The sequence below is a fragment of the Entelurus aequoreus genome, linkage group LG20 (assembly GCF_033978785.1).
Source record: "Entelurus aequoreus isolate RoL-2023_Sb linkage group LG20, RoL_Eaeq_v1.1, whole genome shotgun sequence".
NCBI classification, from domain to species: Eukaryota; Metazoa; Chordata; class Actinopteri; order Syngnathiformes; family Syngnathidae; genus Entelurus; species Entelurus aequoreus.
The window spans coordinates 8,117,191-8,130,785 of NC_084750.1; the positions used below are offsets into that span (position 1 = coordinate 8,117,191).

General features: G+C 37.7%; 1 protein-coding gene across 1 annotated transcript in view; it reads left to right on the forward strand.

Annotated features, from left to right (window-relative positions):
* Positions 1-657: 657 nt before the first annotated feature.
* Positions 658-13,595, forward strand: part of LOC133635561 (oxidoreductase NAD-binding domain-containing protein 1-like) — a 22,419-nt gene continuing 9,481 nt past the window's right edge. The window contains exons 1-6 of the mRNA XM_062028770.1: positions 658-824; positions 1,120-1,249; positions 5,267-5,333; positions 5,404-5,507; positions 6,472-6,613; positions 12,499-12,726. Of these exons, the coding sequence (XP_061884754.1) occupies positions 1,149-1,249; positions 5,267-5,333; positions 5,404-5,507; positions 6,472-6,613; positions 12,499-12,726 (642 nt within the window). The 5' untranslated portion in view covers positions 658-824; positions 1,120-1,148. The remainder of the gene's footprint in view (positions 825-1,119; positions 1,250-5,266; positions 5,334-5,403; positions 5,508-6,471; positions 6,614-12,498; positions 12,727-13,595) is intronic.

A 13,595-nucleotide genomic window follows, 5' to 3' on the forward strand; every position in this document is an offset into this window, starting at 1 on the left:
CGTCGATGTGAATGACTATGAGAAACCTTGGAGAGGACCGCATATGTGGGTGACCCCCCCCCCCCCCCCCCCCCAACTTTCCCTCTCTAGGGGAGACCGGATGCAATGGATGTCGAGTGGGTCTGACATAATATTGTGAAAGTCCAGTCCATAGTAGATCTAACATAATAACATACACTAAAGTGAAGTGAAGTGAATTACATTTATATAGCGCTTTTCTCCAGTGACTCAGAGCGTTTTACATAGTGAAAGCCATTATCTAAATTACATTTAAACCAGTGTGGGTGAGACAGAGCAGCGGCAATGACTCGGATAGCGGAAACGGGGATCGAACCTGGATCCCTCAAGCCCCTAAATATATTATAATATACACTAAATCAATTTCATTTTATTCTAAGTATTCATGGATGTAATTATATATGCATTCTGTGATTATATACTGAATACACTATAATATATACGAAATAATGTTATTTAATTTTATTTTGAGTATTCATGAATGTATTCTGTGATTATATTCTATAGTATACAACATGTATCCTGTTGTTTTCTTTTTCATTTGCCTTGTTAAATTGTATAGATGGAGAGTTTTTTTGTGATCGAAAAGTCTAAATGAGCTCAACACTGATAGTTGTAGTGTCCACTTCTGTACTGCAGGGGGCGATAAACGCCAGTCTGACTATGACGTCACAGAAGAAGACACGGCGCGGCAGCTGAAGAAGAAACTGTTACTCTATCATGTAACGTTAACATGACCAAGGTTATCAAGTTATTACCGGAACGAGACATGAACATCTTGTGAAGAAAACGGCCATACCGTGTTGGTAAGAATATTACCGGACTGTTCATTCTTTGTGAAATTTAGCGTGTTTACCGGTATACTCTTGGTAGCATCTTAGCTAATAAGCTAACAGCTACATGCCGGTGTTCTTTCCAGCTAGTGACACTTCTCTAACAGTACTTCCACGAACTGTAGCAACAACACGCTCATTTATATATATATTTATATATAACTTTAGAATTTAGTTCCAGGTAATTGAGTGTTCTAACTGCTTGTTTTGATAAACACACGCATGTCACGTCAATGTCTGGCAACTCACGCGAGATGTTACCTTTTAGGTCGCGCATTGATATCCTCACAAGTGGAGATGAGCGTCCACTGCGTCCTGACGTCCGCTGGGCGAAGCTTGTCTCTATCGTGTCCCGCCGCTGGACTGCTACGCTCCCTTCTTCCTCCTGCCATCACAAGGTGGGTCCATTTAAAAAAATCTTGTACTTTTTGATTCTGGTTGTCCGTTTATCTGGGTGCTCACTTCAACATGACAGAAATCGATGACAACAGAGGAACTATATTATGACAAGAGTTGGTCACTTTGGATCTACTTTCCAATTCAATAGTAATGGGCGCCTCATCTTAATAATGATTGCAAGTAGTTTTGTATGTTTTTTCACTCTAGAGAGAAGCTGCTCCAATGTGAATATATTTAAATTATCATGTGCATGTATGATAATTCATATAAAACAAACTCGCCTTATTGGTTTACAACTGCACTTTATCATACTGTAGGTATGTGTGTGAAATCTATCCCATCTTTTTTCGCTGATCCGAGGTCGGGTCGCAGAGGCCACAGCCTAAGCAGATTTTCACAGTAAAAAAAAAAAAAAAAAAGTTTTTACAAGAAATCAGTAAACAAGGCAGAAGTTAATCATTCTGGCCACTGTAACATTACACAGAGTTTGAACAGTAACGCCGTTTGAATATTTAATGACGTGTTTCTTCTCTTACCGTATTTTTCGGATTATAAATCGCTCCGGAGTATATGTCGCACCGGCCGAAAATGCATAATAAAGAAGGAAAAAAACATATATACGTCGCACTCGTATAAGTCGCATTTTTGGGGGGAAATTTATTTGATAAAATCCAACACCAAGAATAGACATTTGAAAGGCAATTTAAAATAAATAAAGAATAGTGAACAACAGGCTGAATAAGTGTACGTTATATGACGCATAAATAACCAACTGAGAACGTGCCTGGTATGTTAACGTAACATATTATGGTAAGAGTCATTCAAATAACTGTAACATACAGAACATGCTATAAGTTTACCAAACAATCTGTCACTCCTGATCGCTAAATCCGATGAAATCTTCTTCCTCGTTGTCGCTCCTGGTATGCGCCGCTAGCGTCCTTTCTTTCTGCTGCTCGATCGCCGTTTTCTGCTGCATATTTCATTACGTCCAGCTTGTAATCTGCAGTATATGATTTCCTTTTCGGTGCCATTTTTGTTCAGCCCTTCTCAATTTTGATAAGTTACCACCAATGTTGATATGATCCATTTTAATAGCTACGGCAGTAGCATATAGCAGTTAGCATCCCATGACCCACAATGCACTTCTGCCATGACCCTCCCCCGCCGAATTCTTATTGGTTGATGTGTGTGTGACGATTGCTGACGTGTGTATGACAATTGCTGACATTTGCTTCGTCTCTTCCGTGAATTAGATAAATAATATTATTTGATATTTTACGGTAATGTGTTGATATTTTCACACATAAGTCGCTCCGGAGTATATGTCGCACCCACGGCCAAGCTATGAAAAAAACTGCGACTTATAATCCGAAAAATACGGTAATATTCACCCAATTTTAAAAAGTAGTCCAATCAGGTTCATTAGGTCTTCTAAAGATGATGTAATTTTTCTTGTTATAGCCAGACCAGTGTGTTGATTTCGTACCTGACAGTTTCGGCTACAACTGTGGCATTCCTCAGAGGTTGTCACGTGATGTAGCTGTGACTGTCTGGTGGGCTGATTTAAACCGCTGTCCGCCTGCTACTACAAGCAGGAAGACAGCGCCACCTGCAGTCCGACTTCTTCAGAACTGTGTCCCAGGCGTTGGAAAATTGGTTGGTCCCGATTCACAATTTGGCGGGAGCGCTTCCGGATTTCGGTGGCTTCTCTGATCTAACGGTGGTAATTTAAAAATGTTGCTATCATTTAAAAGTGTACAAAACAGACACAATCGATTTCATCGTTTTATTTTAAATTCATTCCAAAGTATTATATGAAACACTAGGGAAGGATAGGATAACAAAAATCATCATAAATTGAAAACTATAATGAATATTATTTTTAAGAAAAAATATTATCAAATTGATGGACAAATTGAGTAAACACAGCTGGTCGGACTCGACTTGTGAGTCACATCTGACATCACAAGACAGCGACCAGAAATCCGGAGGCTCCAAAAAATCAGTGTGCAACTCGATCATTTTGAAAGATATTTGGCAGACCTGCAGAAAAATGTATAATTTGTATTATAAAAGTTCTTCCATTGACCATTTTTACTCATCGTAGATTCTTTGCAAGGGAGTTTTGTCAAGTGTAAACTTGCCAAATTTTGTCCGAGCTTGATCAATCCAAAAATGTGGATGCTGTGGATGAACTAGCAGATGTGTTGTACTTCATGAGTTTTGGTGTATAGTGGTGATAAAACTACCATATGTGTTGTACTTCATGAGTTTTGGTGTATAGTGGTGATAAAAACTAGCATATGTGTTGTACGTCATGAGTTTTAGTGTACAGTGGTAATAAAAACCAGCATATGTGTTGTAGGTCATGAGTTTTGGGGTATAGTGGTGTTAAAATCTAGCATATGTGTTGTACATCATGTGTTTTGGTGTTTAGTGGTGATAAAAACTAGCATATGTGTTGTACATCATGAGTTTTATTATATAGTGGTGATAAAAAACTAATATATGTGTTGCACATCATGAGTTTTAGTGTATAGTGGTGATAAAAACTAGCATATGTGTTGTAAATGTGTTTTGGTGTATAGTGGTAATAAAAACTAGCATATGTCTTGTAGGTCAGGGGTTTTAGTGTATAGTCGTGATAAAAACTAGCATATGTGTTGTACATCATGAGTTTTAGTGTACAGTTGTGATAAAAACTAACATATGTGTTATACATCATGAGTTTTAGTGTATAGTGGTGATAAAAACTAGCATATGTGTTGCACATCATGAGTTTTAGTGTATAGTGGTGATAAAAACTAGCATATGTGTTGTACATGTGTTTTGGTGTATAGTGGTAATAAAAACTAGCATATGTCTTGTAGGTCAGGGGTTTTAGTGTATAGTCGTGATAAAAACTAGCATATGTGTTGTACATCATGAGTTTTAGTGTACAGTTGTGATAAAAACTAACATATGTGTTATACATCATGAGTTTTAGTGTATAGTGGTGATAAAAACTAGCATATGTGTTGTAGGTCATGCGTTTTGGGGTATAGTGGTGTTAAAATCTAGCATATGTGTTGTACATCATGTGTTTTGGTGTTTAGTGGTGATAAAAACTAGCATATGTGTTGTACATCATGAGTTTTATTATATAGTGTAGATAAAAAAACTAATATATGTGTTGCACATCCTGAGTTTTAGTGTATAATGGTGATTAAAAACTAGCATATGTGTTGTACATCATGTGTTTGAGTGTATAGTGGTGATAAAAACTAGCATATGTGTTGTACATCATGAGTTTTGGTGCATCATAAGTTTTATTGTATAGTGGTAATAAAAACCAACATATGTGTTGCACATCATGAGTTTTAGGGTATAGTGGTGATAAAAACTAGCATACGTGTTGTACATCATGAGTTTTGGTGCATCTTGACTTTTATTGTATATTGGTGATAAAAACTATTATGTGTTGTACATGTGTTTTGGTGTATAGTGGTGATAAAAAGTAGCCTATGTCTTGTGGGTCATGAGTTTTAGTGTATAGTCGTGATAAAAACTAGCATATGTGTTGTACATCATGTGTTTTGGTGTATAGTGGTGATAAAAAGTAGCATATGTGTTGTACATCATGAGTTTTAGTGTATAGTGGTGATAAAAACTAGCACATGTGTTGTACATCATGAGTTTTGGTGCTTCATAAGTTTTATTGTATAGTGGTAATAAAAACAAACATATGTGTTGCACATCATGAGTTTTAGGGTATAGTGGTGATAAAAACTAGCATATGTGTTGTACATCATGAGTTTTAGGGTATAGTGGTGATAAAAACTAGCATATGTGTTGTACATCATGAGTTTTGGTGCATCTTGAGTTTTGTTGTATAATGGTGATAAAAACTAGCATTTGTGTTGTACATCTCTGACAACAGGGACAAAGTCCATGTTCAGCCTTGTCATGTGACACTGTTGCTCTGAGCTGTCTTCAAAACAAATAACAGGTTGCAACTCTTTTTTTTTTATTAGAAGAAACATGTCCTCCAAAAGACAAATGGACCACCTCGAGAGGACGGCACACAACCAGAGACAAAGCGTAAGATTATCTATATATTTTTCCCATAAAAACCTGCACATCAAATCCTTTATGAATAAACCCCACTCAGGCTCTGTATCCTGCTCAAGTGTGCGGCATCATAAACGAGTCAGAGACTGTAAAACGTCTCAGGATAGCCGTTCATCCGGACTTTAACTTCAAGGCGGGACAATGGTGAGTGCACACATTTTGCATCAACACAAATGTTGGTTTGGACGTTTGACATTGTGCTAAATACATTTCAATTAAGAAGTAATTAGCAGGATCGCTTCTTGCTGCAGTGCCTTTGTACGCCAGGCGAGGGCAGTGTTTAATTTACCGAAGCATACACATATGGTACAATTTAAACTTTAACAGTAAAGATGAAATAAGGTTAGTAGTTTGAATTGCTGCAGATAACGTTTTTTTTAATATATTTAGGTGCCCAAATGTGTACATCATGAATCCTGAAGGGAACAGGTGTAATTATTGAAAGCCTGTATGAAATGCTGTACAGTATCATTATTAATATCTAAATAAACAAGTTGTGGCTTCATGGGGGTATGTGTGCGTCTGTCAGTCAGCACTGCCAGTGTTAATGAGCAGAACGCGCACATGAGAGCGCATACTGTAGGTGGGCGGTGGCGAGATATATAAAAAGCTGGCAGCCAGTTTCCCGCAGTGCCTGATAATGAATGTAAATACATGGAAATCCTTGAGTTTGAGAGGAAAAGGGGCTGTTAAGTTGTTGGTCTCCAGGTGGTAGAAGAAGGAACAGGAGTGTGGTGGGTGGAACATACGTACATTCATGATGCTGAAGGTTGTGGAGTCATCCTCTCTCGCTGCTTGAACAGACGCTGATTGTTTGGAAGCAACAACAGTCATTGTCGTCCTCTCTGGCTCACGTGTTGCAGGACGGACTGTTAAGACCCACACTCTTTGGTTTTTTTCCCCTCGCCCTTCTAGAATTGCCGTTCTGGCTGAGGGTCAAAGGTTGCATCTCTACACACAATCCCACTCTGACCTTCAGCCTAGCATGTTTACACGCTCCAGGCCAGCATTGTTCACTCTGCCTTTCTCTCGTTCCGCTATTGTCAAAGTCTTACCGCCAGTAGGAAACTTCCCCGAATCAAATGTGACGATCGGGCTTTGTCTGCAGGGTGGATTTGTTCATCCCCGGAGTGGAGAAGGTGGGAGGTTTCTCCATGTGCTCCAGCCCAGGTCTGCTGCAGAGGGAGGGGGTGGTGGAGTTGGCCGTCAAATACTCCAAACACCCGCCAGCGCACTGGGTTCACACGGCGGTGAGTAATCATCGATTCATAAGAGTCTTTGTGAGAAATGACCATCAAACTAGCTCAACGCTTATCTTTCTAAATCTACACGGCTGTGTTTCAATACAGAGTAAGAAGCTGTGAAAGTTGGAATAATGGACGTAACTAATGGGAGTCATATTGTAAAGCCTTCTAAAAAAACATTAAAAATCTCCAGCATTTACATGTCGTCATCTGCATATGACGACATGTATTAGCGACATTGTAGACATTGGCCAAAAAATAAAATCCCAGATTTTTTTCACTTTACTTTAAAAAAAACATTGAATACAAATGACATATATTATTCAAAGCAAGTTTATATGTTATTTAAACAAAAACTATTAGTTTGAAATTGCGCTGGATCTTACTCTTGGCAAAATTCTAATTTGTATAATGTCGTTCGTTTTAGACCAGATATAAATGGTACTTTTTATGGAATAATTTTCAAATAATTAAATTAAGAGCTTTCCTTGAGAAGCAATACTTCTGCTTGAATAGAATACTTCTGTTAACAAAAATGCAGCATTGCACATTTTGCATGCAAATAAACAATCTCCAACGTTGAGATGAATAAAGTGCAACCTCTGTCTTGAATAACATACTTCTGTCAATAAAAATGTATATATATCTGCAATATATATAACAATTACGTCCACATCGCAGACATGCTGACAACGCTCCAGACAATGGCGTGTGTTTCGTTTATGTACAGTTTCAGTAGCAGTTTTTGGTGATCAAAATCTTTTTCCGGTGGTCAAGTTTTCAGTACATCACTTGTTAGTAGTGCACAAATAATAAGCTACATATATCAATTCATACTGTAACGACCAGCTAATGTTTTATGTTTGTGTGGTTTGGATTTGATGTCAGTTTTCCCATGTTTGCAAACACACCGTCCGCGTCTGAAAGGTGATTGGCGGAGAATGAGGAAGCGTTGTTGTGTGTCCGGCGGGTAAGCGCAGATTCATGAGACAAAAGTGTGTGCACCAGAGGTAAAACCCGTTGGAAATGTGCCGTTTGTTATCATAAGATTGGTAAAAAAAGATAAAAATAGCGTCAGACTTTGTGTGATTTCTTCTGGGGTCTAACTTATATTACCGGTACTTTGATTTGTTTTCAAGTTAAAAAAAACAACAAACTTATTTTCAAGGTGTGGTGGTAATAAAAATGCTGTGGCGGTGCGCCACTTTCAATTACATTAAGGGGAAACCCTGGAGCGGCTGCTGCATCGCCTCTGAGTTGGTGAAAGTTTAGATTATAAATGATGAAGTTTGTCAACTTTGAAATTGAATTTAGATCTGAAGGCATCGCTAGGAAGACTTGTCAATATGCTAGTTTTCTCCCACCGTTTTATTTTTACCTGAGGAGTGAATATTATAATTAATTCATCATCTAAATGGGGAACACACGTCTTGTACTAAAATATTTAAACATCCCATCAGTCGGCATCCTAGTAAAAGCAGACATTGTACAGTAAGTGATTGTTTTATTTTGTTTGTATATGTTGTTTAGCACTTAGCAATACTGCTACATGATGCTTAGTGTTTGACTAAAGCTGCATCTGTTCAGCACCCAAATTCTAAAACTTGTAGGTTATCCTCCTTATATTCATGCTCAGAAATATTAGTTTCTGGATCTTTATTTGTCCCAAAGTAGTCTTTGTTGTCTCTCATCAAGTCTGCCATGATTAGTAGTCTTGTTGTTGTTGTTGTTGAAGGAAAATGGCAAACATTGTGATGCGTCTGTCAAAACAATGCACCGCCAAAATGTTTCGATAATGCTTAATATGACAAATACATACATTGAACATATTATAATTTGCCTGTTACTACATTAAATATTTAATTGGCGAAGTTGGTAGAGTGGCCGTGCCAGCAATCGGAGGGTTGCTGGTTACTGGGGTTCAATCCCCACCTTCTACCATCCTAGTCACATCTGTTGTGTCCTTGGGCAAGACACTTCACCCTTGCTCCTGATGGGTGCTGGTTAGCGCCTTGCATGGCAGCTCCCGCCATCAGTGTGTGAATGTGTGTGTGAATGGGTGAATGTGGAAATACTGTCAAAGTGCTTTGAGTACCTTGAAGGTAGAAAAGCGCTATACAAGTATAACCCATTTATCATTTAATTACAGCATTTATAAAAAAATATTAATGGAGTTTTTAGAAGGCTTTATGGGCGGAATAGATGTATCCCCACCACCTGCGTTGTTAGCTCACCTATTGCTGGCTTTTATTTAGAATTTCCAATAGATTAAAAAAAAAAGTGTTCTTGTCTCGCATAAGGATTGTAAATTCTCAGAATAAAAGTGCAGTTCCCCTTGAATTTTTTTTCATCCAAACAAAATGACCGTCACATTTTGGCGCTGTGAAAAAAATATTGTATGTAAGCATGCGGCGTGCAAGCACCTATGGACTTCACGCACGGTCACTCGCTAGTTTTTGCTCATTGAATTGTCGTTTCATCAATAGAAAGGGAAAAACAAAAACGATTAGTTTATTAAATTCAGTTTTTCAATTACCCCCAAAAACAAAGCATTTTTCTTTTTCGGTGTAAATGTGCAAAAACATTTGAAAACATTTTTGATTTTGATTTTATATTTCTTATAAGAAACATTTAAATGACCAGAAACAAAAAAAAACGCATCAAAAAGAGATGTTTTTTCATAATTCGACACAGGAAGCGAAAATTGCTATTTGAAGACAAGAGAATGGAAAGAAACTTAGACTTAGACAAACTTCATTGATCCAGAAGGGAAATTGTTCCACACAGTAACTCAGTTACAAAGGATGGAAAGGATAATGCAGGTATAAAGTAGACAAAAAATGTACCATAGTAGCAATATAAAATATAAAACATATGTAATATTTACATATTATATATACAGTATATAATATATACTGATATATTATTACAGTGTGGTGTTGTATCGTTCTTCCAACATATTTGTGTATATAAACACTACACTGCCTTGTCTTTAAATAGCAACCTCTGCATCTGCTGTTGGCAAATGAAAAACATGTTTTGATCCCTTTCAGCTAACGAATGATTTTCATTTGTGTTATATGAAATAAAAATGTTGCCATTTTTAGACCCGATATATTGCTCATCGACACTAAAAAAGAACACTTTGTTTCTCAATTGTACTTTTTGTGTTTGCAAATGAACCAGTCGTTTTTCGTTCTTCATTGCCCATTGGTGAAGGAAAAATGTTATGAGCAAAGCACACACTGACACGATACGTGCTAAATGCAAAACATTTGACATTGCAAATAAGTGGAGGCACTTTGGAGGGGACAAAGCACGAAACGGTAGCCCCAGATGAACAGTTCATCAGCACTGGTGCTGGGAGGACAGCCAGCAACACTACCACCGTTTCCATAGCAACAAAGCACGCTTCTGCAAAACAAAAAGTCATGGCAGGCGAGATACTGTGGGCACTAAAATGCGTGAATTCATTCGACTTGTTCAAGTCGTCCATTTTCACCAGCCAGACCGCAGCGAAATGTACCTGTGGTGAGAACAAGTGTGCCTATGTCCCTGCTTTTGGGTTTTCTCTGCACTCTACTTGTCATTAGTGGTCCAACAGACGTCATATTCATAGTGCTGTTTGACAAAAGCCTCAACCACCATTTTATACGTGATTCAGTGGGATGGAACGGAAATAAAGACTCAATATGTTGGAAGTGAAATATGAGATGTATCCTATATGGTGTTTTTGTTCTGTTTTAGAGAGGAACCATACATTTCAGATTGGATTCGTTATCACAGCAGCACACACAAGATGGCATGAAATGTGGTACCAAAGGTCCCAGATTAAGCCTAATGAGTACCACAAGAAGGATGGTTGGTATGGAATATTGTAGTATTACTGTTAGCTCAATTATTACTGGTCCAAGTGAGATAGTCATTTCATTTTGTCATTTACTCAAAGATTTTGGAGAAGTCCTAGAAATGAAATTTTGAACTTATAATTTTCAGACCATAACAACCAGTAACTATGACTGATATTAGATATAAGAACTACTGTATTTTTCAGACGATAAGGCGCACTTCAAATCCTTTATTTTTCTCCAAAATGGACAGTGCGCCTTATAGCCCAGTACGCCTAATGTATGTATTATTTCTGCTTGTGCTCACCGACCATGAAGCAATTTTATTTGGTACTTGGTGTAATGATAAGTGTGACCAGAAGACGGCAGTCACACAAGAGATACGTGTGGACTGCAGGTTGACGCCTGTTCAGAAAATGATGCTAGCAAGCAAGGCCAAAACTTTGATGCTTCATTTGGAATATAGAACATTACACCTGGTGCTCAAAAATCTGTCAGAAAGTTTTAGTATGATTTCGACCGCTTGATGGATTGTCGGAGCATTACGGCTACCGTAGTCAGACGTACTGTGCTTCAACATACAGTGTTATTATGGTGCGTGTATAAGGACCCCTAAATGGCACCTTTTAGCAGACATTATCTGGCATTTTGTTTGGCAATATTATGCTAAACCAACTTTTGTTACCTATTGGTACCTGCTGACGTGTATTTGGGATCCTTTGTTGTCCGCGCTGTAGTCAATAAGCTCTTTTTCTTCCCCCTCTATCTTGTTGTGGGGCATTCATCCTCCGCTGTTGCCATTTCTAATACAAAGTAGTGTACACTTCAAACTTATATCTGTCAGTAGACTCGCTATTGAAGCGCTAAAAACTAGCGGTACAACAAAGAGAAGACGCTGTCTAAGTGGAGGCACGTAAATAAGAGCGCCTACAAAACGGCGCATCCTGAAGAGACGATCAGAAAGGTAATGAAATTAATCTTTTAGCACATACACAATGTTGACATCTATGGTTATATTTTGATAAGCAATCATAAATTAATCTTTCACAATGTTGACATCTACAGTTATATTTTGATAAAAACCCTACTCGTAAGCGATGTGTGCAACAACAAGAAACATGTCAGTAGACATGAAGTTATATCATGAAATACAAAATACAACCTTACCCGAGCAAAAACGATGCATATTTATTGGGGAGAGTCTTGATACCAATGTCCTTGACCCAGCCACACACAAAGAAGTTGTAGACCTCCATGCTTGTCCAAGTTTCATCTGTTTGTTGTGTAGAATGTCTGGAGCACAATAATTAATGTCTGGGAACACGACCGACGTATAATCCTTGATATCACTCCACAAATCTTTTTTGGATAAAGTATAAGGATCTACTCCGTTGCATAGTTTCTTTTTTCTTTTTTTTTGCTCGTATCTGCTTTGAGTGGTAAGATCGAGGCCTCTTGTGTACTCAAGATAGTTCACACACTGTTTGTTTGAATTGCCTTCAAAAGTCAGGTGTCGGAATATCCAACCTCTATACCTGAAAGTTGCGTAAAGTGCACACTGTGTGACATGATATCCAGTTAGCGCTGCGATGATTGACGTCTGTATTCACCAGCCATGCATCTACAGTCTCTAACAAGGCAGCCAATGACAGTACAGGAAGGCGGGACTTCAGCAGAAGCTCAAGTCACAGGAGTAATATGAGTTGATGCAAACATTTTCAAAGGCCAACAGAGACAGGAAAGAAGTTGATAATCTTTTTGTGTTTGATTGTGCGTTGCTCTCACGGAGCAGAACCGTGCTGCCACTTTGCGAGTGTTTGTGTGTATGAAAGTCTATTTACTGCTGCTTTGACTTCAAAAGGCTTCCTGCCAGTTGTCATCACCCACAGGCTGGCGTCGCTGCAGGTGTGTGCGCATGGAAGCCTGCTCTGATCTTAGCTTGTGTAATAATCTGCTTCAGTTCTTGTCATCTCTCAGACAGAAAAGGTGTAAATGTATATAAATACACATGATTCTATTCAAGCACTCTTCTGCCTCCTCCAGTGCACTCTGGGCTCCCAAGTGGCCATGCGTGTTGGCGGGGACTTCTACTTTGACCCCTCACCTTCAGACCCTGCCGTCAATCTGTTGCTGGTGGCCGGCGGCGTTGGAATCAACCCGCTCTACTCCATTTTGTCGCATGCGGCGGATTTGCTGGAAGTCAGCCGTGCCCCCATGGGTTCAGCGCACCTCTGCTACAGCGCCAAGACCACCCAGGAGCTTCTCTTCAAGGTGCACTTCTTTATTTTGCTAGTCGAAGTGGGAATCCTCCATTCAACACCATTCTCCTCATTTGTTCTTTGGTATACAGGTATACATCAGGATAAAACCATGTGACCAAAATGTTGGCCTCAAAAATGCTATTAACACAATTCACATAATGTTTATCTTTCTAATAATAGAGCAACTCCAACCCAATCCTAGCTTTGCAATACTTAGAACAGACATTTGCAAAGCAATCGAGAAAACATACAAATACAATACTTAATAATGATAAATACAGGTGACAGTATCATCAGAAAATATAATAATAATAATAATAATGAATACAAGTGACAGTATTATCAAAAAATATAATTATAATAATGAATACAAGTGACAGTATCATCAATAATACTAATATCAATAATTTATGTTTAATGGTTTTAATATAAAATTGTATTAATGTTATGAAAACATGATTGAATAAATATGCATAGATGTATGTTGTTTATGTTGTTTAAAATAAAATAAAATAAAAATATGTATAGACATATATATATATACTGTACATACGTATATATTATATGTATATATATATATATATATATATACATATGTGTATAAATATATATGTATATATATATATACATACATGAGTATATATATATTTATTTATATATATATATATATATATTAGGGGTGGGGGAAAAAATCGATTCGAATTCAAATCGCGATTCTGACGTGCGATTCAGAATCGATTCTCATTTTTAAAAAATCGATTTTTTTTTTTTATATATATAATTTTTATTTTTATTTTCTTTTTTTTTTTAATTAATCAATCCAACAAAACAATACACAGCAATACCATAACAATGCAATCCAATTCCAAAACCAGACCC